Here is a 27218-nt window from a genome sequence, read left to right as displayed (position 1 = left end):
GAAGCAACGGGGACTTTCCATTAATATTTGATGACCTAAAGTTATACGTAAAAAGACACGTACAAACTCTGATTTCAAATCTAAGACATTAATAACTTGCATTTCCTACAGCAATTTCTTGTTTCTCGGAAAGAAAACTTGGCAAAGTGACATCTTTAATTGTCATGGGAGTATATACCATACATTCGAAACACATCGTGTGTTGTTTTGAAGCCAGGAGATGTATCTCTATTTTTTGTACAAAGGCGCCAAGTGGAGTGGTCAAGTGTCTGCCTGTCTGTCTGTCTGTCTGTCTGTCTGCCTGTCTGTCTGCCTGCCTGCCTGCCTGTCTGTCTGTCTGTCTGTCTGTCTGTCTGTCTGTCTGTCTGTCTGTCTGTCTGTCTGTCTGTCTGTCTGTCAGTCAGTTAGTCAGTCAGTCTGTCGGTCTCTATCTGTCAGTCGGTTTCCTTTAATTGTTCCTTCTACCTCTTCCTCCCCTCTTCTTCCTCTCCACCTCTCTCCCCTCCCTCCCTCCCTCCCTCACTCCACCACACTCTCTCTCCCACTCTCTCATCCCGTCCCTCCCTCCCTCCCCTCTCACAAAACACCTTACCTTTGTATAGACAAAAGCTCTTCTCTATTTATCAATGGCATTTCGCAGACGTACGATTCGTCACAGTTTTCAGGAAAACTTGCCATTGCATCAGCAGTAAACAAATTACTTCCCATGGCTCCCATTGTTGCCATGGCAATCTGACTACCCGTCGCACTGAGAACGCCAGGAATATTATCGAAATCTACAAAAGAAAGGTATTGCTTCTATGTATTAGGACAATAGCGAGTACCATTGTTTAACCTGTCAGTTTCTAGATAAATGAGTACGTAAAGATAAGAAAATTATCCAGAAGATAATTAGTTTAGCAACGAGACGTGTGCACTTTTCGAATGATCTCTTTCCAACGTATAGTCAAATGGCTTTCTTTCGCACAACATTGCGTTCTTGCCACCGACAGTGGTAGTTTAATGCTATTGGTGTGTTGATATAAACATGGTGACATTATCACGTTCTCACGTGACTTACTTGAAGATTGGAGGTTTGAGTTTGTAATAATGAACTTTTTGAGTTGTAAATTTGTTGAGGCCATCCATAAATAGTACGTGCGTTAGTGTAACCTTGAACCCATATGTTGTAAGCCTAACTGTGAAAGTGAATAACATTCACATTTTTTTTTGAAAAAGGCGTATTTTATAAAGTAGCATGATACGATCGTGTGGGTTATACTTCCAGGATACGATCTACCACTGTGACATCAAATGAATGGGTTACCATGGAAGTATAACCCCCATGGGCTTACATAAGAAGAAGGCACAGTAAGATTGACATACTTACAAGTATGTATAAACGTGAAATATTCATTAACAAGTTTACTCTGATCACAGTTCAAGTTTTGACATCTTACCTGCTCTCATTGGAAATGCCCGTATAAGACTATACGACCGTTTCATTTCATTGACAAACAATTCCAAACAACCTGTCAATTGAATCAGTTGTGACTGAAACTCAGCCATTGGTGATTTGCTGCAAAAAATAGAAGAGTACAGAAATATCATTTCAAATTCTCTTTTGTCGAGAATTCCTGATAAAACAAATTTGTTTTTTTTTTTACAACAACATTTCAGAGATCCCCATACCACCTTTTTGTGCTTGATTCTGGTTGAGATTATTTGGATCCAATCATGGAAACATTAATTTGAAATTTAAAAAAAAATGAAAATCTTTCTTGAAAATTACGACAGTACTACGGAAGAGTCATGGCAAAATCAATAGAATGATCAATGCGCTTGTGAATACCAAGATATAAAGCAGAGCTCTGATATAAAGGTAGGTATCTGGAAGACCTCAAACCACTAAGAAGAATTTTCGATAGTAGTCTGTGGGTAAAACATAGGTATTACCAAACCAGAGAGAATGTAGAGTTTCAAATGGGCAGCACGGTATTTTCACGTCTCTCTTGTTACAAATTACAAAATAAAAAATACTGACACTGATAGCGCGAAGGAACACAAACCTGTTTATTTGTGTTCTCGGTCAGCTAAAATGTAACATTTCATGTGTACGCACTATCAGTAGTGTCTATTTACGTTGTGTGATTCTTAGCAAAAAAATGTTGTGAGACGTTCAAAACACCATGCTGTTGGTTTGGTAATATCAATAAAACGCTTGAGGAGAACGATTTATTTCATATACTGTTGGTTTCATCACTTCGACAGCCAATCGTATACTGAATACCAAGGACTTTTTTAATGCTTATTTTACACTCAGAATTGTCATTTTACCCATGCATTTTGCATTTATTCTATTTCTGTTGCAAAGTTTCGGTTCATATAGATACTCTCTACATATATGTTATTTTATTCATGCTTTACTCATAACTGCAAACTATCTCAAAACCATATACATACTTCTATACGCCCATCATGCTTACTAAGCTAAGTACAGATTAAATCTTGAATTATTCGCTGATGATATTTTGTTTGCAAAAGTAATGTTATGACAGAACACCACGACGCGTACGTGCCAGTATGATGCACACGGGGTATTTTACAATTGCTTGTGTTTTCCGCCTTGTGCATCTACGATCTTGGTGTGTGGCAGTACAACAGAAAACACCGCAAGCACAAATTGTATTATCCCCCCCCCCTTTGCAGGTGATCACAATTGCATAAGTAATGATGGATGGATTATCTCTTTGTAACAAATTATGATGGAGTTTTTAAAATTACTTTGGTACAATGTTAACATATAATTTAGTCACAACATCTCCTTGTGTTAATCTCCTACAGCGTTCATATAAACGTGATGACGCCATCTCGTCCCCAGGTGATTTTAGTTTAAAACAGACTGGAGATGGAGTCCTGGTTGGACATTTGCATAACATAGTCAAAACTGAAACAGCTGCAGTACCAAATGAATATTAATGAGCGATGGCGACAGCCTGTCAATTTGTGATGGATTACTACTGATATGCGCCGTTTGCCCTTCGCCCACCATGGGGTTAAAGCACAATTTACACCTTGAGTAACGAGATTCACTAGACGGTATAGTATGAAGATAACGTAGTACGGAATACGGTCCGTCAGGAACTAGACCACCTTTCTGTCAATGAAGAATAAATATATTGCGACAATGGATATACTGTACTACATTGTCCACAGTTTGCTGTTTTAAATAATTATTTGGTACATCGTTGATGTAAATCTTCAGTTGTCATGTTGTTACATGATACATGCCATGATGTGGGCTCACACGCTGACTCAGGTGGCTGACACGTAAAGCCATTACGACTCCTTACATATTGTTTAGGAAGTATTGAAAAGCTACAAGGTTTTACAAACGTATTCAGACGAATAACGCGTTATCGGGTTTAATTCGCTTCTCCAGCCATGTGTATGAATTTAGTTTAGCTGCATCAATCAGCTATAGTCATTATACTGTAATATCTGTTCGTTCGTTCGTTCATTCATTCATTCATTCATTCATTCATTCATTCATTCATTCATTCATTCATTCATTCATTCATTCATTCACCATTCATTCATTCATTCCTCCGTCACTAACTCCCTCCCTCCCTCCCTCTCTCACTCACTCACTCTCTCCCTCCCTTTCTCCCTCCCTCCCTCCCTCCCTCCCTCACTCACTCACTCACTCACTCACTCACTCACTCCCTCCCTCACTCACTCACTCACTCACTCACTCACTCACTCACTCACTCACTCACTCACTAGCGATTCTACTTTAAGATACACGATCACTTGTCTCTGTTCGTTTGTACAATAAAATTGTTTGATGACGAATTCAGTTTGGCCTATATCCAGTGCATGTATGTGATTCGAATGCCCTCCGTGCTTTGCTTAATGGAAAAGAAGCAGTGTCGCCCCCCCCCCCCCCCATATGGAGAAACAGACAAGAAGATATATACTGATATATATAAATATACATCACGAACATGTCATGCTAATGTTGTGGTACACATCAACTAGAAAGAGAAGGAATATTTAATCACATTGTAAGTTTAGTTACTTTATAAGGTAGATAATAGAACTATATGTACTCGTTAACCCAGCATGCTTTAATACAAAATATATATCACAGTCTGTTGCTTTTGCTAATTTCATTCGTTGGATATAGCGTCTATGTACATATATGTCGTGAGACCAATTTTGCCGGCGATTGGGTACATTTCTATCATTTGTTTGTTTGTATATTCATATACCGTTTGATCACTATATTTGTGGGTCAGTTGTAAGGACGTTTTCATTTGCTAACGCAAAAAGACAAATGCTGTGTACTACAAGTCTATTTTTCAAGTTAGTGTCATTTTTTGCTGAATGTGGCAAAATTGATGAATACTACAAGCTTAATTTCACAGACGTCGACTTATGTTGCTTGTGAAAGAGGTCTGTGAGCAATGAACAATAAGTATGATAGTTAAAACACGTTACCATAGTGATGATTTCAATTTCTGACGATATAATGTTACTCGTTTTCGTACTAGCAAATGAATGACGTTTTATTTATATATTGGTAATGGTACATTGAGATTTGTTACTTTAAAAAAATCACACTTCCTGACACGAAGTGATGATGACTTCAAAAAAAACATTGATATCTGCTCAGTTGAACTGTTAATAGTATCGATTAATTAATTAATATTAAATATACTGACTTGACGAATATTCTATTGCCGCGGTTCTTCTAATTTTAACTGGAACACATTATCTGTGTAAATTCCATATTTGGCTTCCGTTGTACACTGAAGGTAACCCTTGGTGGGTAAGCTTATAGGGACAAGAAGCCCTAGTCTGTACTACTAGTACTCTTATTTCCATAGGGTATGGTTGTTTTTTAATGTTTGAAAGAAAGGTCATGAATTGTAGGGGGGAACACTCATTAAATAGACATCATTATATCCGTTGAGCCTTGAAATCGAGCTTAGCCTAGTAAAATGCAGAGAACGAGGTGACCTTTTTCAGCTTAAAACGTTTGCCATACTTTCAAGACACATTTAAACCTACCTAGGTTTAGAAAATGATAATTCTGTTCATGAACGCTGGCCTCTAGGGAATTCTATTCCGATTACTTTAATTGCCACAGGACCCTTGATTCGATAGAATCAGTCTGAAGTATACAAAAGATGCGTTAGTGTTGTTCTCAATACTTGTGCATTGTTACTTGCATTTGATGGGAATGATATAAACGTGTGTGTGAGTTTTTGTGATGTTAAACTAAATGAATACATTGGCAAGGTGAGTGAGTGATATATACATGGGTGGATGAAAGCAGATTTCAAAATTATACATACATACATATATATATATATATATATATATATATATATATATATATATATATATATATATATATATATATATATATATATGTATAGATATATTGTCTATATATATATATGTATACATATATTCATATATATATATATATATATACACACACACACACATATATCTATATATACACACATCTTTCATGACCTATTTAAAGTTCAAAATACAAACACACACTCACACACACAATAATTATGTTATGGTATTATTCCTCATTCTAACATGATTTTGAAAAATAATTCGTCCAAATCTAATTTTGAAAGTTCTATGTCTATCAAATGGAGAGAGTTGGTGAACTAGTTCTTTTTACGACGACCGAACGTGACCACGCTGTGTTTCTATAGCAGTAACCATGGTAACACAATATGACAGTCATTCGTATTTTCAAAGGGTGCAAGACTTTAATTGAAATGTTGATTATGTGATGGAAAGTCACCGAGTCGTATCGTATAAACAGTACTTGTTTATGTAAAACACACAGTATTTAAAGAAGGCAAGCATTTCTGTTAGGTTTCGCATTACTTAATTTAGAGCAGAAAAGCATGCATGTTGCTGAAATTCAGAAGGAAGTGGTGCATACACACAATGTATATCCGGATGTCCGAAGGCTATGAAAACGTATAGAATCACACAGAGCAATATAAGCTTTTAGTCGCTATGTATTTTTTAAATAATTTTCCGAACATCTATTTCAAGTTCGATATTATATGAAGAGCATAGAACTTAATATATCGTATGTGTCATCATCTAGGAATACATGTGTACATTTTAATTATGTTTCTAACACTTCTTTTATATTTACCTACACTTTTAAGGTTAACATCGATCAATGACTGAAATCAGAAACAAACATTGTGTTTGTTTGTTTGTTTGTCTGTCTGTCTGTCTGTCTGTCTGTCTGTCTGTCTGTCTGTCTGTCTGTCTGTCTGTCTGTCTGTCTGTGTATGTATGTATGTATGTATGTATGTATGTATGTGTGTGTGTATGTATGTATGTATGTATGTATGTATGTATCTATGTATGTATGAATCGTTGCTAATGACTAGTTCAATGTTAAAGGTCGTGTACATTAGGGATCACTGATTTGGCTGATATTTGACGTGTGTAATTGCAATGATTGAATCTTCTGAATAGGACGGAGATAATATAAACATTTCGTGACCCACTATCTGCCACTCAAATAATACAAGAGTCACAAAGGATCCATCACTCAATATCTCTGACATACATTACACGTTCTGATTCCTCTTCTTGAGAACAGAGTAGCATTTATACAATGCTAATTTGGACAGCTTTTTTCTCAAGCCGCCATTGAATAGACAGGAAAATTTACAATAGCGCACTTGACATTCAAACCTGCCAACGTTGACAGGTTAATAGGCATAATAGGTATTGAATTGAATTGAATTGAAATTTATTCCACCAGAAGAAAAAATTATATACAAAAACTCTGAAAGCAACGGATAGAACAATTCTGGTGAGGGCCATGGAACTAGTTCGTAGGAACTAATCAATGTCCATGGACCGTACATGTAGATAATAAATACAAATTTTGGCTGGTACGAGTTTCACAATAACAACAAAAATACAATTCTTAGTAAATAAAGAGAAGTGTTGGTGGCAGTTTGATGAATAGACAACGTGTTACGATTTCCGTAGTTGACGTGTCTGTTAGTTTTCTATTTTAAACAGTAAAGTTTTATTAAAAATAACTGTTAATCATAACACAAGATGAAATCAATATTTTGACCTTCCTGAACACATCCCCCCCTCTACTGTCCATCATTCAATACACAAACTGGAGCCTTTCGTGACCCTAAGCGAAAATGTCAAAAAACATGCATAACTTTAAATATGTGAAAGTCTGTAATTTATCAGTTACTATAGTTACATAATGAAATATACTTATTTATGTAGCATTCAACAGTTGGCAAAACCTAATATTCATGCCGTTCTATTACAAGAGTATTAACTCGACACGACAATATGTTTGTATTTAGTATTTAGTTTTGAAAAGTACTGGTGATGCTCTGAAGAAGTGGGGTTCAGTCCCTCGAAATATTTGGGTTAAAAATGTATGTTTTTTATGATGATATTATTTATGGACAGAATCTCAGCGAAAAGAAATATACTTATGATACTCAAAATATTATATAATCGTGTCCATCACTTGAAGTCGGAAATGATCAAATACAAGTAGTAGACCATGTACGTAATTTGGGTGGATGGCTAGACTCTAATCTATCAATGGATCGCCATGTCAATCAAATCAGCAAGAAAGTGAACCACAACTTACACAATATTCGTCAGATCCGGAAATATTTAAATCAAAGCGCAACTGAAACATTAGTTCATTCTCTAATCACTTCACATCTAGATTATGCGAATACCATAATGTTTGGAATGTCTCAATACTTGTTTGATAGGTTGCAACGAGTTCAGAAATAATGCGGCACGTGTGGTTAAAGGATTAAGAAAGTACTGCAGTATCTCCAAAACTCTCATTGAGTTACACTGGCTTCCTGTAAAGGCAAGAGTTGATTTTAAAGTTACTGTTTTTAAAGCTCTAAATAACGCAGCACCTGTTTATATTCGTGACATGTTCGTCCGCCCTGATAAGCCTCGTTATAATTTACGCAAAAACTCTGTTAGAAATCTTGTAATTCCCCGTTCTTATAACAAGATTAATGATCGTGCCCTGGCCATTGCAGGACCTAGACTATGGAATTCCATTCCTGATGAACTCAAAGACCTTTCAGAACTTGAACTTTTTAAACAAAAACTTAAAACACACCTCTTTAAAATGTATCATGAATTGTGATTTGGTTATTTGACTCAGAGTACAAAATTTATATTATTTTAGTGGTCATTTACGTTCGTTTTAATATTTGACATTTTTAAGGCTTTTTATAACAAGTCTCAGTCTATAATTTTAATGACCATTCACTATCCTTTTAACATTTGACATTTTAAGGGTCTTAACGGTATACTTGTCTTTGTAGCATTCACCTTATTTTATGTGCAGCGCTTTTGAATATTTTAAAAAGAAAAAAACGCTTTAGAAAATAAATAAACTTAAATTTAAAACTCTCTAAGTGAGTGAGTGAGTGAGTGAGTGAGTGAGTGAGTGAAGTAAGATGCTGACAATGTTCAGACATTGTTAATATAAGTTGTATTATCATGATTGACACAGTTTTAGTAATAACACAATTTGAATGTTGAATTCTGATGGATACGTTTATATTGCAAGTAACATATTTATTAGCGAATGGTATATATCAAGGAAGGTATATCTCTGTTTCAGTGATTGAATATTCTTAGCGTATGTACTCCTATATAAGCCATTCCGCATGGGGGTATTTCCATAATATATGCACTAAAATCCAGTATACTCTACTAAGTGATTCACTTCTCATCTATTTCTCAACGAAAATGTGTTTATCTCCCTTTCTTCATGTTTTGTAACACTTAACTAATTATTATTGTCTGTTAAGGTGACAACTGATTGGTCTCTGTTCGCTTTAAGTTGTTATGGCAACCGCTACCAGATGCTAACTATTTTCTTCCTTAATTGCCCAGTAGGAATTTCATTGTGTTACCATGACAGCGCTCGTCGTTCTCTGATATATTTGCATTGTCGTAAACAACAGCGTCTTGGAGGCAAACTTTATTACCAACTTATTAGTTTCAAATTGTATATGGCAAGGGACGAGGGAACTTGTTACATGCAATACAGAACATATACACTCATGTGTGAGTACAAGATACTAACGACTTAACGGGCATAATTCATGTCTATACAAATCAGCTAATTTACCTAAATCTGCCTTTATTTCAAAAGATATAAATATAGCTAATGATCATCTCGTTTACTAAATAATTTCCAGACGCACGCAATAAAGTGTAGACCGATACTGTAAAAAACAAAAGATGTGTAAGTCCTTTCAGCCAATCTTGGAATGAGAATTAATTCTGAATTTCAAAATTGCTGTTACTGTAACAGAAAAACAAGATTAGACTTTAATACCAAAGGGATTTTACATTTTGGTGTCATATATTCATTTAAGCAGGAACGGGAATTCGTCATCAACTTTTTAAGCGATTCAACTGGATGACTGTTTGGATTATGCAAATTACTTAATCAATATGCATTCAACTTCGACACCACATTTTGATCGTTCACCTAAATGATTTCTATGCGTCATATTAATGAAAAAACTTTGACCATATTTTTGTCTTTAATAAGTATTTCTAATAGTTTCAAATGTTATTAAGTTAGTTAGAAATGACACCATTTCTACCCCACAACTTATTAGAACTGAGCATGCGCAGTAATAACGAGCATTATTATGTCAAAAAGGAGTGGAAGATTTTTTGTAAATTCGAGGTGATTCAGATGGCACGAAATACTCAACCATGATGCCAACAACATTCTAGAGTGACTTACAAAATGTACAATAGTACACTCTGCTTGTATTCACAAACTAATTACATTTTCTCATACACGAGGCTTGCAATAGTCGTATTGCCTTGAAGGTACCGCAGACCTACTTCTATTGCCATAACAACCAACCAGCAACACACGCCTATAAAAAAAACGACCGTCTTTAAAGAACATCATATTTGTTACTAGAATATACAAGTAATATAATAGATGGAAAACGGATTGTTAAATTGAAGTGTTTACTGCCGAAATCAGAAGTTACATCAACTAGAGAAGATATAAACATGTCATTGTGACCTAGTAAAACTAGCTTATAGGTGAAATGATGCACAGTGATACCTAATTTCCAAGATACTTAATTTTAATACTTTGATAGCTCCTACACATTGACATAAATGTATTCATACAAGCAAAGCCATTTACTGTACTACGGCACTGTATATGAGTTAAAAGGCACTTTTTGGGGGACAAATGGAATATTTCTTACCAAACTACCGTCTATCATAGGTGCACAACTACTCCTAATATAATTATTAATTGTGATTGTGTGATAATAATAATAATTAATAAATATACGTATTATGAGACTACAAGAAATATTTTAATTTCTTCAGAAATATATAATGAACTATAAACAAGTGTTTCTTCCCTTTATAATCATGATATTTTGAAATTACTGTTAGCATAACTTCCAGATATTTTTGGATGACATCTTAAATATTGCAAAAGACTGAAGCAATAGAATGTATATTCAGTATGTAATATCAACCAAATCAGTGATCCCTAAAATGTTGGCTTCGCTGTAACAACGTTAACACGGTTGTAGTTTAACGTAAATGTACACGACATGTTTTGAATAAATGAGTCCATTTTGTTAAAAAAAATAAGTTCTATCAATTGCATACTAAATAGGTTAATTTAGAAACAAATTGTTTCTCTCACTTAATAGAGTGATCATACCACTGCTATTGTTAAAGACACACACCTAGTACACTTTATTACCCAAGGCAATTTTCACCCTCACAAAAGTGTGAAAATAAGAAAATGAGATTGAAACTGAAAATCTTTCTGTTGAGTAGGTATGGGCACTTTCACAAAAACTGATTACCAATTATTACTACGTTTTTTTTCCATACCAAAATTTAACCACTTGCTGTTCTACTTGAGAACACATATCAGATTATTAAAAATATGCTAATTATGCTAATTAATATGCACACATTTTAACTGAAATATAATCGAACATATTGTGTGGCAAAAGATACACTAACAGGCCAGTGAATCTGACCAAAACATCAAAAATATGCTAATAAGGCTTATGGATTTTCTTGCATAAAGTCTTTTTCATATTCAATAGCATACCTATAGCAACTTTAACTCACTTTTTGGCCAAAATAATTATTAGAGAAAATTCATAAATAAGTGAAAATAGCAAAATATAGCATGTATCAACACAAACAGTTACTAATATATTATTCTCTATGGTAGTTATCCCCTTATTAAATCTCCTATCATTGCAGCTAATCCTTCTTGACATACTCATGAAATTACCAGAAATATGGTAATTAGTCTAATTACTATGCACGGATTTCAATCCTAAATTCACGACTTACTGTCTGACCTAAGCACGGTGTCTTAAGCCTAGTGAAATCACGTGAAAAACAATACAATATAAGCTAGTCTGTGAACATGGACGTAGTGACTGCATGGCATGTATAAAACAGGGCAGATGTCCGTCTGTGTCTTCATAGGAACAGCCCCGGGAACAACTTTGACGATGATAGTAAAACTATATTAAAGTATGGCAGTGTTAATGCATCGGTCATTGTTTGGCTTCGAGCATTTCTCAGCAACTGGCGGTGTATAACGTGAAGCAATCTCCAAAGCTATCACGATCGTCAGTAACAAAAAACATCATCATAAGAGTGATCTTTCACGTTCAAAACAAATTATATGATACATTACTGAACAGGTGATTTCGCCAGACTTATCAATCTAGTCGTTCTATCCAATATGTGTCTGTCTCAGTATGTCCTTCTAAACACTGACGACTTTAATATTGAAGTCTCACACGCACTACTATGGTTTTAGTTCGAATGAAGTTATGAAGAAATTTCGCTATTTACTGATTTGAGTTCAACGACCTATGTGTCACAGTGTGCTGAGCAAAGTTATTACACACAGACACTAGCTGAGTACTAATGTTTGTTCCCTCAAAGAGAGAGTCACATCCAACGCTTTCCAAATATGGTAAGCTAATTGAAACAAATGAACTTCCCTATCCGGTAATACTAATGAAATTAAATTCTCAGCTTGGGTTTACAAGGTCCGTTCGTAACCATAGCAACTAGATCTGATTTAGCTAACACAATATCGTCCAGATTTACAAAAATAGAAATTTTATCCGCAAATCTCATAATAGCGGATTTTTTGCGGCTGGAGAATTATTGTTGCTAAGATGTAGGATTGGGTGGTTTCATATGAGAGCAAAATGTCTAATAACTGCAGATTTGTTTAATCTTCAGTTGCCGTTTTACAAATTTAGGTACTTTGGAAAGGCGACAAAACAAATAAATGGAATATTATATACTTTCCTACCTGCTGACGTATGGTGTCAGTCTATATTTCGCAATCTTTGCACAGTCTATGCCCTTTCTTCGAACTTTAGTAATGTTCTCCCTCAGTGCGGGAGTGTCGGTTTTGTCCCCGACGACCATAAGCAGGTCTCTGTACGATGCTACCTGAGAGTTGAACTCGTGTATCAGCTGCCGAGATAAACAAGAACGAAGCGTTAAGTTTCAAATTGTTAAAAAAGCGATGACAAATGGTGATACTAGCCGATAGAACGTGACTAATCACACATCACATCAGATCATCTTGCAATATAACACTAACATCGCAGAGCAAAAGACCACAATCTTGTACCATATTGAAGATTGATGACCCGTAAATAAGGGCGTTCAAGCTGGAGGGTATATAGAATGGTAATCCGAGTGAACGTTTACACGATGGCAATGTGTAAAGTTTTTGATAGTACGATTTTCATCTGCTAGATTGCCAAATATGACAGTGGGCAATCAATACTTGTATTATATTTATAGTACTGTCCAAATGTAGGCATTTGCGCATGAAGATCGGATGACAGTCTACCCAACTCGCTGAGGAGGCAGGGCAGATAATCTCCTGATCCGAGGGCGCAAAAACCCATGTTTAGGTTGTCATTGTCATTACATGCTCATTGAATGTTTATATGGTTGGAAATATATAATGAATTTTGTGTGAATCGACTGTCCAAGTTTGAAAGCATCTTGTAAAAATTGGAATTTAGACGATGTATTACTTTCATAATATTGCCCGTGAGCATTAAATGCTTCACCTGGTCGACAAGTATCCTTGATGTTTCTATCTATAATGGCAAGATGCATTCCATTTAGAGAGATAATAAAATGGGTGGGTGAGTGAGTGAGTGAGTGAGTGAGTGAGTGAGTAAGTGAGTATTTTAGCCAGTCAGTCAGTCTGTCAATCGCTTTTGTATGCATGAACGCAATATTACTCCATGTCCGTAATGCTACGTCGTGTAAGTTGAGGGCCATAATCTTCCACTTTAATGTCCCCGGCACATCAATTGCAACAAATTCGTTTATAATGATCCTCATGAAAAAAAATAGTTGAAGCAATAATTTGGATTTTGAGGTCACATTATTTAACCAATATTAAATCGGGTGTTGAATTTCACTTTTCAAACTACGTTTAAAAACAAAGTACTGTACTTGACATTGAGTACATGTTAATAATGTATAGTAACCTTCCATGCGTTTATTATGGTATAGAATAACGGTTGCCTAGGCAACGATACTATGAATGGGCACAAATTGTTCTCAAGGTGACAAGGTGCGAGATGAAGTGGTCGTTGGTGCATCCTTTTCATCTTTACAATGAAAAACAGTTTCATCTTCTCTTATGCTGGCGTTTTAGATACAGTAGTCATGGTTATATTAAACGGTAGGTAAATTGAAAGACATGACCTTTGCCCTTTTGAAACACAATATACCCCAAGTTCTTTTCTGGATTTTGATGGGTTATAGTATTGTTATGAAAACTATCTTATTTAGATCTATCTAATAACACAGCCGTTATTGACCGTTTACACGAACTGGTTGTCACATATAATAAAAACTATGATATGGCTGATTGGTTTTTGTGAGTAGTACTAAACATTACGTTTATGTTTTAACGAGCAATACAACAGTTCTAGTTGATAAACGTGAGACAGGTACTCGTCAGCGATATACTCTACCAACGAAATCAAAGGTTGAAATCATGAATCATGGGAAATCCAGATCCTGATAAGTTGACTATTTCCTATTGTTATATATATGTATGGATATATATATACACACCATATGTATGTATGTATGTATGTATGTATGTATGTATGTATGTATGTATGTATGTATGTATGTATGTATGTATGTATGTGTGTGTGTGTGTGTGTATGTATGTATGTATGTATGTATGTATCTATGTATGTATGTATCTATGTATGTATGTATGTATGTATGTATGTATGTATGTATGTATAGTATGTATGTATGTATGTATGTATGTATGTATGTATGTATGTATGTATGTATGTATGTATGTATGTACGTACGTATTTGTTATCGACTGTCTTATTTGTGAATGCTGTCAGTCTACATGATTCTTTCAAACTTTACAACTTCATCGCGTATATCTATAAGTGCTGGCCAGGGGCCTTTTCCAAATTAATGAAAATTGTAATCAAACGAAACATAATACGGCTTGCCTGCAGCAACAATTACCCTTTGTGCACTATAGAGGGAAAGTTATTGGAGAAAACTCGTGGGTGTAACAGATTACGTAGTTGAAATGTGAAGAAGAACAATGAAAGATTAAACTATTATTTTATACTACGAATGAAAATGGAATTTCATAATTTTCGATTTCGTTAGATTCTAATTCGTTTGGATAACCCGTTCCTGAAGAAATGATATCGTAGTTTTATATAATTATGCTTCATGACAGCGATGTGCCTGAGTATGGCGACCAAATGGATGGCAAACGGTTATTTATTTTGGAGTTTTAATTCTGAAGACAACTATTTGTTTCCTATTTTAAAAAACCCACTGTGAAACACCCATCGAACAATTTCGTGTTTGGAACGCAATAGATTATCAAAAACTAAAACCGTTGTTATTGCACGTACACTAACAAGTATTTTAAACATTTTTAAAAGTTTTGCATTTTTTTTAGTTACAAAGAAGGATTATACTGATAGTATTGGTTCACATCGGGGTTTTTTCAAGTATAAAAACATAGTAGAGTTGTTTAATGAATTTAAAAAACAAAACAAAATGAAAACCCGTTTGTCATCCATATCCACTTTAAATATGGCATCGGATCTAGATGACAATAACAAGCAGAATACCATATGTATATTCTATATTTCAATCCTTTTATAATTTGTGATAGATAAAATGACAAGATTGTCTTTATACAAGTCTTTTATACAAGTCTTTTATTGTGATTGTGGAGACAGTGAATATGTGTTTTGTTTCGAAGACATGTAGAGAATGAATTGAGTGGACGTGGAAAACAAAAAAATAAGAATATAAGACATCACTGATTACAATTATATATATATATATGAAGTCAGTGGTAAGATTTATCCGTAGCACAGTGCTCGATACGTCTGCACGCAGAGCAAAGTATATGTTGAGGGTAGAAGAAAATCAAGTAGGGATTTTCGTCTCTACAAGCCTGTTTCGTGAGTAAATCACTCGTCAGGAGATGCTGATGTACATCAGTATCTCCTGACTATATATATATATATATATATATATATATATATATATATATATATATATATATATATATATATATATATATATATATATATATATATATATATATATATATATATATATATATATATATATATATATATATATATATATATAGTTTTGGTAGTACTGGAACTCTTTCTTGGGTGTAACTCGGAGTTTCACGCATATTGCGATCATCAGAGTGTCTGATTATCGCAATATGCGTGAAACTCCGAGTTACACCCAAGAAAGAGTTCCAGTACTACCAAAACTATTACGCTCTGCCACTGCGGTATAGAGCACTGTCTTAGCAGATTGATACTCACCGAGTTATATATATATATATATATATATATATATATATATATATATATATATATATATATATATATATATATGCACACGTATACACACATATACACGAGCGCTCGCAAACGGGATGCCGTCTGCCAGACTCAACTCTGGCTAGAACTCGACCATCTGTTGAATTTGCAAAAACATCTAGAGAATATATATATATATATATATATATATATATATATATATATATATATATATATATATATATATATATATATATATATATATATATATATATACAATAATACATACATATATATATTTGTGTGTACACACACACACACACACACACACACACACACATATATATATATATAAGTGTCTCGCTGAAGAGAACAGAGCTCGATGCAAATATTAGTAGCAGCTAGAGCATTATAGACTTAATTCAAAAGGATAAGGATGTAATAAGTCGTTACTCAGAGTTTCTCGCTTTGAGTGATCATCATCAGACAACTGATGATCGCTCAAAGCGACTTATGTCTTATTACATTATTCTTTTGAACACACACACACACACACACACACATACACACACACACATACACACACACACACACACACACACACACATATATATATATATATATATATATCGTAATGTATCTAATATAAGCATATACCCAGATTCAAAAAGAAGCATAGAAGTAGCATCGAAATTCTTTGTTTGTTTCCTGAGGAAGTTTCTTTATGTGAGAAAGTATGCATTCAAATTTGCAACAATTTCTAGATCTGTTATAACTATTTCCCCTTCCGCCCGTTTTCATTACGAAACAAACAGTAGATATTCGCGCTTGAAGGTTATCGCTTGAAAAGTATGAGTGAGCTAATTTATACAAACTTTTATATATAAAAAACAACTCATAATCAATTTTGGGTAGTCCTCTACAAGTTCTATATTAAGTTAATAAATCACAGAACAACTTAATTATGAATACTAGTAACCTCGTGAAAAGGTCTCATTTTTTTCAGAATCGGTGTTGCCGTTTACAGGATTAACCGAACGAGGCAAAATTTCAGCGATGAAAGAAAAATGTGACATCTTCAAACTAAAACTGACCACAGCGGCTTAAATCAAGTCGGGTAAAATACACCACCGTATTATTTTCCCGACTTTCGTACTCTCCAAGGAAAACGCTTGAAATACAAAAGGATATACACTGACAAATTACAAGATACAATCGTGTCAGCAATTCTATACGTACGTCATTCTGTTACGAGCTTATACATTGTAAGCAGCTGAACTCGCAGTTGTAAATTGTACAGGACTACACGCATTGATGCCATTGTGCTAATAAAAATATGTATTACAATATGCCCTGTTATCGTTTCGTGTCTGATTGCAGTATTTACTCGATCCCCTTTCTGTTATATGAACCATGTACGTCTCTCCAACGTCTATACGTGGACCGACTGAGGGTTAGTGTAAACCGTTCTCAGACACCTTTTCACATCCTAGAATGATTAGTTGTTCACTAAGACGAATCGCACGTATGTGTACATCGTAGTGTTCTTATTGCTGTTGTCTTTTAGAGAAAATAATGACTAGAGCTGAATGAAAGCTCTGAAATGTCCGCTCTTCAATGTGTGTCACATTATGCACTATTATGAAATCGCATTTCTATTGCATATCGATATGGATGTGTTTCATCGGGTTTCAGCTAATAAAGCAGTGTGTTACTTTCCCGGAGGGTCGAGTAACTCTAATAAGATCTACAAGTCTGTACAGTTACCGTATTTATTGTGTGACCTAAACTGCAAAAGCGAAAAACTACATTATCTATTACTAGTAAAGGAATATAGTGCGATAACACGTACCCTACTACACTCTTCTTGGTCTTGTATTGATCCGGCATTGTGCAAGTCACTGACCGACGACGTATCGTATTGAGATCCGCGTGATCGTTGCGAATTGCTGCTCTTGGGGCGGAATCGCCCAGCTGCACCTCCGTTCATTCATTCACTGCCTTCGACTTATACTGTTTTTCATTTTTAACGGTTGAAAATCGGAAAGGGATACACCACTACTTATGTTTACACAACCTTGGTTAAGTCACATGCCCGTAATGTATTCCAGAGTAATAATATTGTCAAATAATATACCCTTTCCAAGAACTCTCAGTATGGACTAACAGCATATGGATTAGTAATGACAGTTTGTTCTGGGTGCGATGATAGACTCTAACCGTTGTCATTAGAAACGACGTAGAGTTTGCCGAGTGTTCGTAATCTAAGGGCTACCTAAGTGAGTGAAGAAACCACATCTCATTTTCAACGATTGTTGATGTGTAGTAGATGTATTAGGATCTCATTTCCCGAAACCCATAATAAACCATTGTTCGTCTCCAAGTAGCGAAATAAAGAGTGGACGGCAGTGAAAGTGAATGTTTAATAAATAAATAAATTGATTAATATATAATGAGCAATGATTTATATGTATTTTTACCAAGTAATATAAGTGAATTATGCAGGATCTCGTCGTCCTGTGTATCGTGTGAAGACTCACCTGGCCGGCTCACGCATTATGAACGGCGATTTCTTGGATCGATCGGGAGACCAATCGCATCTACTCCCGCGATCATAATAATAACTAGTATGTTCCAAAGTAATTTATGATTGCGAATGCCGTAAAAAGACATAAAACTTAAATCAGATTTGCATTCACACAACACTGCAGACAAACCATATAGCGTGCATGTGTTCGAGTCATGACAATAAAAATGTATGAAATATCAGTATTAAATAACTTAATCTCACCATATAAGATTTTTTAATTATTTATCTCAAAGGAATTGAGCTCCTTCACACAACAACAAAAATCGTTACGATGTAATTTGAAACCTCCACCTTGTTATCATTGCAACGGCACATATCGATAATGAGTTCTGAATCTCGTCGGTATTCACGTTTTAAATATAATACGATTATTCATATTCCCCCGCAGGTAAATCACACAATGAGACCATAGTGTGATTATGAACTTAGATGAACTTAAAACCGAACGTTGTCTGGTGATTTTTTTTTTTCATTCTATTCCATCCGCTGGCTCGACACGTACATAATCTTACTAACATTGCTACATTGTATCGTCTGGTTAGACAAAAGTTCTACAAAGATTAATATTGCTACATTTTATCGTCTGGCTACTAACTTTGCTATATTTTATTGTCTGGCTACTAACTTCGCTACATTTTATCGTCTGGCTACTAACTTTGCTACATTTTGTTGTCTGGCTACTAACTTCGCTACATTTTATCGTCTGGCTACTAACTTTGCTACATTTTATTGTCTGGCTAGACAAAAGTTCTACAATTTACAAAGATGTAGCTGTTGCTACATTTTATCATCTGGCTACTAACATTGCTACATTTTATCATCTTTGTTTGATAATATACTTATTGTAATATTGCCATATATCACATCTTCTCAGATTGTTACAATGTAAATAATTATTACTGATTTAGGCCTTAGATGTTTGTAATGTCGGAATATTCTTGAAATGATTGCTAAGATAATTGTGACTCAACTAAAGAAATATGACAACGTTAGTGTCGATCCAGAAATGTGGCAATTCATGTTTACTTAGTATAATTATCCGTCGAGCCAAACGACGGTGTGTTTCAGATTTACTGTCTTCAAGTGTACGTGTTGATATTCTGAGTTCATAACAAAAATTGTTGTTACAACTGATATCAAGTACAATAATTGTTAAAAGCAGCTATGAACAGTCATCATAATTGTTAATATATAAAAAAAATAACATGGCGTACTTGCACGTACACCAGACGTTATTTGGACCGGAACTTGAGATCGTTTAGTTTGACGATAACATACATTTGTAAAAGTTAAAATCCCAATGGTATCTTTTTATGTAAACTATTTCAATGTCGTCGTTATTGATGTTTCTGTCGGTGACGATGTTGTTGTATTTGTATTTATTGCTCACCTTGTTAAAACGCCGACGACGATGTTGGTACAGCGGTTTTTGTTTTTGCTACTTCTGTTGTTAATTAGATGTTATTCTCCAGTATTTTTCTTCCTTCAGCCGAGGCAAATACGAATGGCCTAAGGGGCCTTTGTCACACTACGATTCGTCTAGCTACTCGTAGTGACAACCCTTAGGTCACAAGCATTTCTGGCTGAATGAAGACAAATATTGGAGAATAACATAATTATACCAGCGTCAGAAAAATATAGGGAATTAATGGCAATTTTGAACGTTTTGATTCATATTTTGAACACAGCAGAACCAATGACGTAGACACGCGTTGTCGTGACATAGACGCGCGTTGTTGTGACGTAAAATGACCATATATTCCATATTTTTGGCTTATGCATGGTTTAACTGTTCTTGTTTTGTTTTGTTGTTGTTTATACTTATAATGTTTCTTTTATTTATCGTATGTAAGATTTTTTGAAAACAACTGAAATGAACGCCTGTATTTAAAATGATCTGTCAAATCATGCTTGTCACGGATCCGGAAGCTTTAGAAATGCAATTATGTGTGAAGCCAGTGCGAGCATTTAATAATCTTTTACTTACGGGGTCGTGTTGTACTATTTTTATAGTGAGAAAGTGGAACATCCCTGTATATCGTGTATACTGGGCATTAATTGAGCTGAAGATTCTTCAGCAAATAAAATATTAAAAAATCATTATTCCGGGGTAAATAAGAATACGCTGCTTACCTCCCATTTATCACCAATTTGTATATATTTATCAGTTCTGAGGAGACGTGTTTTTTCCTGCAGGGACATCGGAAATTTGCACTGACACGTGTTTGCTTTTCTTCACAAAAACCTTACCCAACATATATAGGAAAGTACTTTAACCTTTTCTAAATGTTACGAGGTTTACCTTGCGTGACGCTGCTGGCTTGCTGATTGCGTGATTGATTTTGGACTCGTGGGAAAGCCCCGACACTTATTCTTAAGATTTTCGTCGAACATATTTTCACTTCGAGATATACTCTCTACTACTCACCATTGAAATAAAATTGTATCCCTTAGCAATCTCATCATAAAGTAATACATTGTTATCGAACTGCGGGATCAGAGAATGAAGAAAGTCGACTTACGTACAAATGAATCAAGATTTATCTATATTTAGAAATCGCTCATGTTTTGCACAATTTAATTATATTTTGGAACATTGTCAAATTCTTAGTGGAGACAAGACAGTTCTTAGATGAAACTATAAAAACATAGAAAATGTAAGGTGAATAACTTTGTCTATGACCTGGTTGGGTGTACATTCGTACTGCATATTGTAATGTATGCAATCTGCATGTCAAAATAATTAAAACTGTAACTAAACAAATAAAAAAATGCCCTGATACGTACACCGTTATTAATATTGTGATGTTGTGTAACAGATCTCCGTCCGTCCCCCACCCACCCACCCGCACGCACGCACGCACGCACGCACGCACTTCTGTCTGTCTGTCTGTCTGTCCGTATGTATGTATGTATGTATGTATGTATGTATGTATGTATGTATGTATGTATGTATGTATGTATGTATGTATGTATGTATGTATGTATGTATGTATGTATGTATGTATGTATGTATGTATGTATGTATGTATGTATGTATGTATGTATGTATGTATGTATGTATGTATGTATGTATGTATGTATGTATGTATGTATGTATGTATGTATGTATGTATGTGTGTATGTGTGTATGTATGTATGTATGTATGTATATGTAGGTATGTAGGTATGTAGGTAGGTAGGTAGGTAGGTAGGTGTGTGTGTGTGTGTGTGTGTGTGTGTGTGTGTGTATGTATGTATGTATGTATGTATGTATGTATGTATGTATGTATGTATGTATGTATGTATGTGTGTATGTATGTATGCATGCACACATGTGAGGGAGAAATGAAAGAATTGATCAAAGAAAGATTGCATACATCGGTGGGAAAATCGCGAGGTCGATGAGACAGCGCCCTCTGTGGCAATCATATCATTCAAGATGGCAGCGCCCAGTAGCGAAAGCGTGATTCGGACGCGACCAAAAGTCGGTGTCGGGGTTGTAATTACCAGTCCACACTACCCAGGGTGTGTTCTTATAGGTAGACGAAATGGTAAAATACCAGGAACTGGTCTCTATGCATTACCTGGAGGTCATCTAGAATTTGGGTAGGTTAATCTCCGCATCTATATGTGTCCCCAAATACAGCCATTGTACGTATGGATATGATGCCAATTCCAATATGTGGTCTCTAAAACCACCAATGCATTGTGGTCAGTGGAGGTGGATGGAGAATGAGAGGGACATCGTCAGAATCGAGTCCCAACTAACTCCGTCTGCAACAACAAATTAATTAGGAAGATATGATATTAGAAACTCAACTTGCTTTCGCGGTGTCGTAGGGAGTTTGTGTCAACTTAAATCTTCAGTCACATGCTTTTTAAATGTACTTTACACTTTTCAAATTTCAGTCATCAAGCCTGGAGATCCCAAATTTGGCAATTCCATGGTCGTATCATGAGAAAAAGCTAGTGTAACCAACAGGGGTGTCTCATCTTGTGGTTGCTATGGCAACCTCTTTCTTGGTGTTTATACTGAATACATGCAATTTGGTTTCACAGCATGACATAAATACTCTGGTCATATCTTCTGTAACCAGGGAAACATGGGAAGAATGTGCCAGACGAGAGACACTTGAAGAAACAGGACTTGAACTTGAAGACAGTCACTTTGCATTTGTAATCAATGCAGTAATGGCAGACAAGGACTATCATTATATTACATTATTTGTGAAATCACAAGTTGATACAAGCAAAAAGTGTGAACCAGAAAATTTGGAGCCAGAAAAGTGTCAAGGTATATTTAAAGTAATTTCCTTTACTGACATTTTCTCCTGACTTTGTCCATAGACAGTAGAGGGTTTCATTGTCTATGCTTTGTCCAGTTATCTTTAGCACAACTGGACACTCATTAAGTTAAGTAGGTGTCACAAAATGTCTGCATGTATGTTAGGGTAGTCTGGAAGGTATATAAAGTCGTAATGATACTGTATAGGAACTAGACTAATGTGAGGCTGTCTGTGTGTGCGTACATGCGTTAATGCGTGTGTATGTTCTGGTGTGAGTACTTGTGTGTTAAATGACTTTAAGGTAAAAAAACCCACCAGACCGAACGATTTGGTATTTGGTGGAGAAACGTTACTTAGGGTGGACAGATGAAAAATTGTTCATATGAAAAAGTGATCAGATCCATGAAATTAAACTTTCACTTTTACCGTTTCATATATTTGATTCATCAGTTTCCTTGAAAATGGTGTTAACTTGAAAATGAGAGAAATTGAAACCACCTTTGTACTCAAGACGTACAGAGAAAAAAATTGTACTCTTGACTGGTAATATAAATGGCATAAAAATATGTGATTACAGTCACCATGGTAGACTAAGGCCTACTGTGCTGCAGTATAGCATGAGTATGGTTTATCAAATCAGAAATCAATTTGTTTATGACTGAAATTTGTTTTATTTTTTTCAGGTTGGGAATGGACAAAGTGGGATAATTTTCCTCCAGAGGATCAACTGTTTCATCCTCTCCTTGTTGCCAGGAAACAAGGATTTGAACCTTTTGAAAGTATAGAAAAAAATGCCCTCAGGATATGAAATAAATCAACAGTATTGCTTTTTTAATTTATCAATGCTCATTCAAAAGTATTTTCAGATGACTCTGATGGTAAATATAGTTCTATATACATCTATACCACCAGACTATAACTGATGGTAAATATAGTTCTATATACATCTATACCACCAGACTATAACTGATGGTAAATATAGTTCTATATACATCTATACCACCAGACTATAACTGATACTAAATATAGTTCTATATACATCTATACCACCAGACTATAACTGATACTAAATATAGTTCTATATACATCTATACCACCAGACTATAACTGATACTAAATATAGTTCTATATACATCTATACCACCAGACTATAACTGATGCTAAATATAGTTCTATATACATCTATACCACCAGACTATAACTGATACTAAATATAGTTCTATATACATCTATACCACCAGACTATAACTGATACTAAATATAGTTCTATATACATCTATGCCACCAGACTATAACTGATACTAAATATAGTTCTATATACATCTATACCACCAGACTATAACTGATATTAAAAGTATGTACATTCTATATACATCTATACCACTGTAGTTTTCCATGAAGCATTGTCTGTATTACTATAGAAAGCATGCTATTGGCAAACTAAGATAGACACAATCTAAAAATCAATATTTGTATTAATTCTTAAATTTCATTTTGGCACTCGTTAATGTCCGTTTCTGTACATGCATGTAATTTAATATTCGTCAAACATGTATTGGTATTGCTTGGACTTCCATCTGTATTCGTGATTTTCAATATTGTTATTGATGAATTATTTTTGTATTCATAAATTACATTTGCATTCATTATATTTACATGCCATAAACTTCATATCCGCATGCTACAATCCTATTTCCGTTGTACAAGGTAGTACCTCTGCAGGAGGTACACATGCATGACACAAATACTCAAATAAACTGTATGATACACCGGCTAGCTCTATCGATGTGTGGGGCGCCCCGTCACGGCGTACCTTACAGACCAATACCCGGCGTGTACACAATAATCATGATACTCTGAAGAGTGCACCGTGCCGTGTACACATACACAAATATTTGTACATGTGTTACATTACAAGAACAGTCGCTTCTGGATCATCGGAAATCTGCTACTGAACAGCGCACTCTAGTGATGGAACTGTACAATATTTTATCTTTTATATAAACCAGCCATTTCTGGACAGTTTTATTTATGTCTTTCTAATGTTTTTGAAGATTTCCTTTCGATGAGTTTTAAATTATTAAAGTGATACAAGCTGAGTTAGACGGTGTCTCGTAACTTACGTGTGAAAGTACATACATTACATGTAATACATAGCACCTTCACTACACTATTCTAGTATTAAATGCTAAGTCGATGCACGCTGTGGTATCGAAAATCATGTAATGGTGTTATAGGCCTTAACACTTGAAATAAATATGTCAATATTTCAGTAACGGTGTTTTTAGCACAGTTTATGTCATGATAAGAGTTTCCACGACATTTTAGTTAATGTATGTTGATTACGTCATCGCACCATTTATTTATTATACATATTAGTACGCTAGCTTCAGTGTTTCGAATAATTTTAAAGAGGTATCATTTACATACAAGATAACTTATGGATTCTATCTAAACGTCACGTTACCAACTTCACACTGATTTTGGGAAAGAGAGCGCTCCACTGTCGGTACCTTTTGTAAACCGACGTAAGACATTTCAGTGACAAACATACTAGTAACGTCCAACATGCGTAGCGCCAGCATACGTTGTAAACCATGACGTCTTTTGTTTTTATTAGATTCTTCGGTTTGTGCGTCCCCGTATTACTAATCTACAGTACCAAAGTATAAATCATGTATTAATTTATCAGTATGGCGAGCTTGTCGAACTCGCCGTGTAAAATATCGACGGTCCAATCGGGACTAACGCCCGCTAGTCTTTCAAGGAAAATATGCGCCCCTATATCAAATTACTGCAAACCTAGTACTTTTACTCGTACCATTATTTACATCAATATATATATGGTTTAAAGAACGCGTTTATTAAATGTACACGTTTCGGTCGCTTTGTTCTAGTTTCAATATTAACTCTGGCGTGCTGCATATGCTGTGTGACTCGTGTGAAGATTTCTTTGGTGTACGCTGTTTGTTTTCCTTCACCGTGGATTCCAACAGGGTCCGAAAGGATACTCTTTCAGTATTGATGCTTAGGGACAACTCAGTGTGCTCCTTTTTGATCAATGAAACATCTGCCCGGGTAAGCGATACTTTTTCGGTGAAAGACATCAACAGTCAGATCGGTTTGGTATGATGCGAGTGTAACAAGACAATTAATGACCTTTGACCTCCTGGTGTACGTGGGCCGGGGAAACGCCTCTAACACGCTTAATAGAAGTAATATGATAAAATTGCACGATATGTTACAGAGACTTGGTTTAGGAAATTGACATTCCTAAGGCTCGATTCATGCGTTTGACCTATTATGTGAAATTAGAAAAAGAATCGCATTCCTGAAGATGTTGAAATATCATATTTGCGACCAGACAAGATTCTGGGAGTGGGATGAAGGTAAACGTGTCACATATAACTCGCTAGAGTTTATAAAGGTCTTAGCACCTGTTGCAATATCCGTCCTTCTAATTCTTATATCTATTCTTTCACTAGTTTTAAGCAAACCCGGAGACTTGCCTTGGTGTTACTATCTCAAGAAGTTCTCCACACCAAGGTTCTTGCTTCTTGAAACAGTAACACAAAGACAAATTGCAAGTCTCTGGGCTAGTTTAGGCTGTTGCCTAGTAGGCCTGTATACGAAGTGAACCAAGCTCCATCCGAGCCTTATTTGGACAACTAATACATCTTTGTTGCAATTGCAATTGCGATTGATGACGCATCAATTCTGTGGTAGGGTATTACGATAGTTTTAAATCAAAACCATTTGGTGGAAAGTTATACATGTACTGGTGATATAGGGGGAACGCAATACCACTGAAATCAAGGCCACTCCTTGACGCCATGGTGAGATTGCGGTCTAGCTGGAGAATGATATTACCTTCAATGGCAGGTGTCTATGACGTCATGTGATGACGTTAAACTGGCATACAACGTAACCTCCTTGACCTCTCTGTCCGTCTGTGTCTGTCTGTCTATCTGTCTGTCTGTGTCTGCCTCTCTCCCTCTCTCTCTCTCTCTCTCTCTCTCTCTCTCTCTCTCTCTCTCTCTCTCTCTCTCTCTCTCTCTCTCTCTCTCTCTCTCTCTCTCTCTCTCTCTCTCTCTCTCTGAACGCAATATTGTAAAAACAGAACAATCTCATTTAACAGGTATTATTATTGGCAATTCTATCGGAATACAGTTAACAGTATATGTTTTAAATGTAAGTTTACAAGAAATCTACAATTCAAAAACTTTAAAAGAAACATATACAGTGAACAAGTCCAGCTTCAAAATATACACACGATTTTATTTGACACTTTTAATATAATTTCAACCAAAGAACAAATCATATCTTTGCATACAACCAGTTTGGTGAAATTAAATAGGCATTATC

The 27218-nt window shown here is 35.3% G+C and overlaps 2 protein-coding genes across 2 annotated transcripts in view; one reads left to right on the top strand and one right to left on the bottom strand.

The window, feature by feature from the left end:
- LOC144443234 (regulator of G-protein signaling 7-binding protein A-like) overlaps window positions 1–17985 on the bottom strand; it is a 22472-nt gene extending 4487 nt beyond the window's left edge. The window contains exons 1-4 of the mRNA XM_078132651.1: window positions 17848–17985; window positions 12425–12591; window positions 1440–1558; window positions 593–776 (exon numbers count right to left, since the gene is read on the bottom strand). Of these exons, the coding sequence (XP_077988777.1) occupies window positions 593–776; window positions 1440–1558; window positions 12425–12591; window positions 17848–17985 (608 nt within the window). The remainder of the gene's footprint in view (window positions 1–592; window positions 777–1439; window positions 1559–12424; window positions 12592–17847) is intronic.
- A 4021-nt stretch (window positions 17986–22006) lies between these two features.
- On the top strand, window positions 22007–23661 carry LOC144442948 (nucleotide triphosphate diphosphatase NUDT15-like). The gene is made up of 3 exons (XM_078132320.1): window positions 22007–22173; window positions 22665–22861; window positions 23537–23661. The coding sequence occupies exons 1-3, from the start codon at window positions 22007–22009 to the stop codon at window positions 23659–23661; spliced, it is 489 nt and encodes a 162-aa protein (XP_077988446.1).
- Window positions 23662–27218: the final 3557 nt, after the last annotated feature.

The sequence above is a fragment of the Glandiceps talaboti genome, chromosome 12 (assembly GCF_964340395.1).
Source record: "Glandiceps talaboti chromosome 12, keGlaTala1.1, whole genome shotgun sequence".
NCBI classification, from domain to species: domain Eukaryota; kingdom Metazoa; phylum Hemichordata; class Enteropneusta; family Spengelidae; genus Glandiceps; species Glandiceps talaboti.
Note: the sequence above shows the minus strand (reverse complement) of the source record. Positions and strands in the feature narration are given on the sequence as shown.

Bases quoted from the DNA above. Each gene is read 5' to 3' on its own strand.
- LOC144442948 (XM_078132320.1), top strand. From the start codon at position 22,007: ATGGCAGCGCCCAGTAGCGAAAGCGTGATTCGGACGCGACCAAAAGTC. The intron at 22,174-22,664 runs GTAGGTTAATCT...TTCTGTAACCAG, and splicing joins GGAGGTCATCTAGAATTTGG to GGAAACATGGGAAGAATGTG. The intron at 22,862-23,536 runs GTATATTTAAAG...TATTTTTTTCAG, and splicing joins GGAGCCAGAAAAGTGTCAAG to GTTGGGAATGGACAAAGTGG.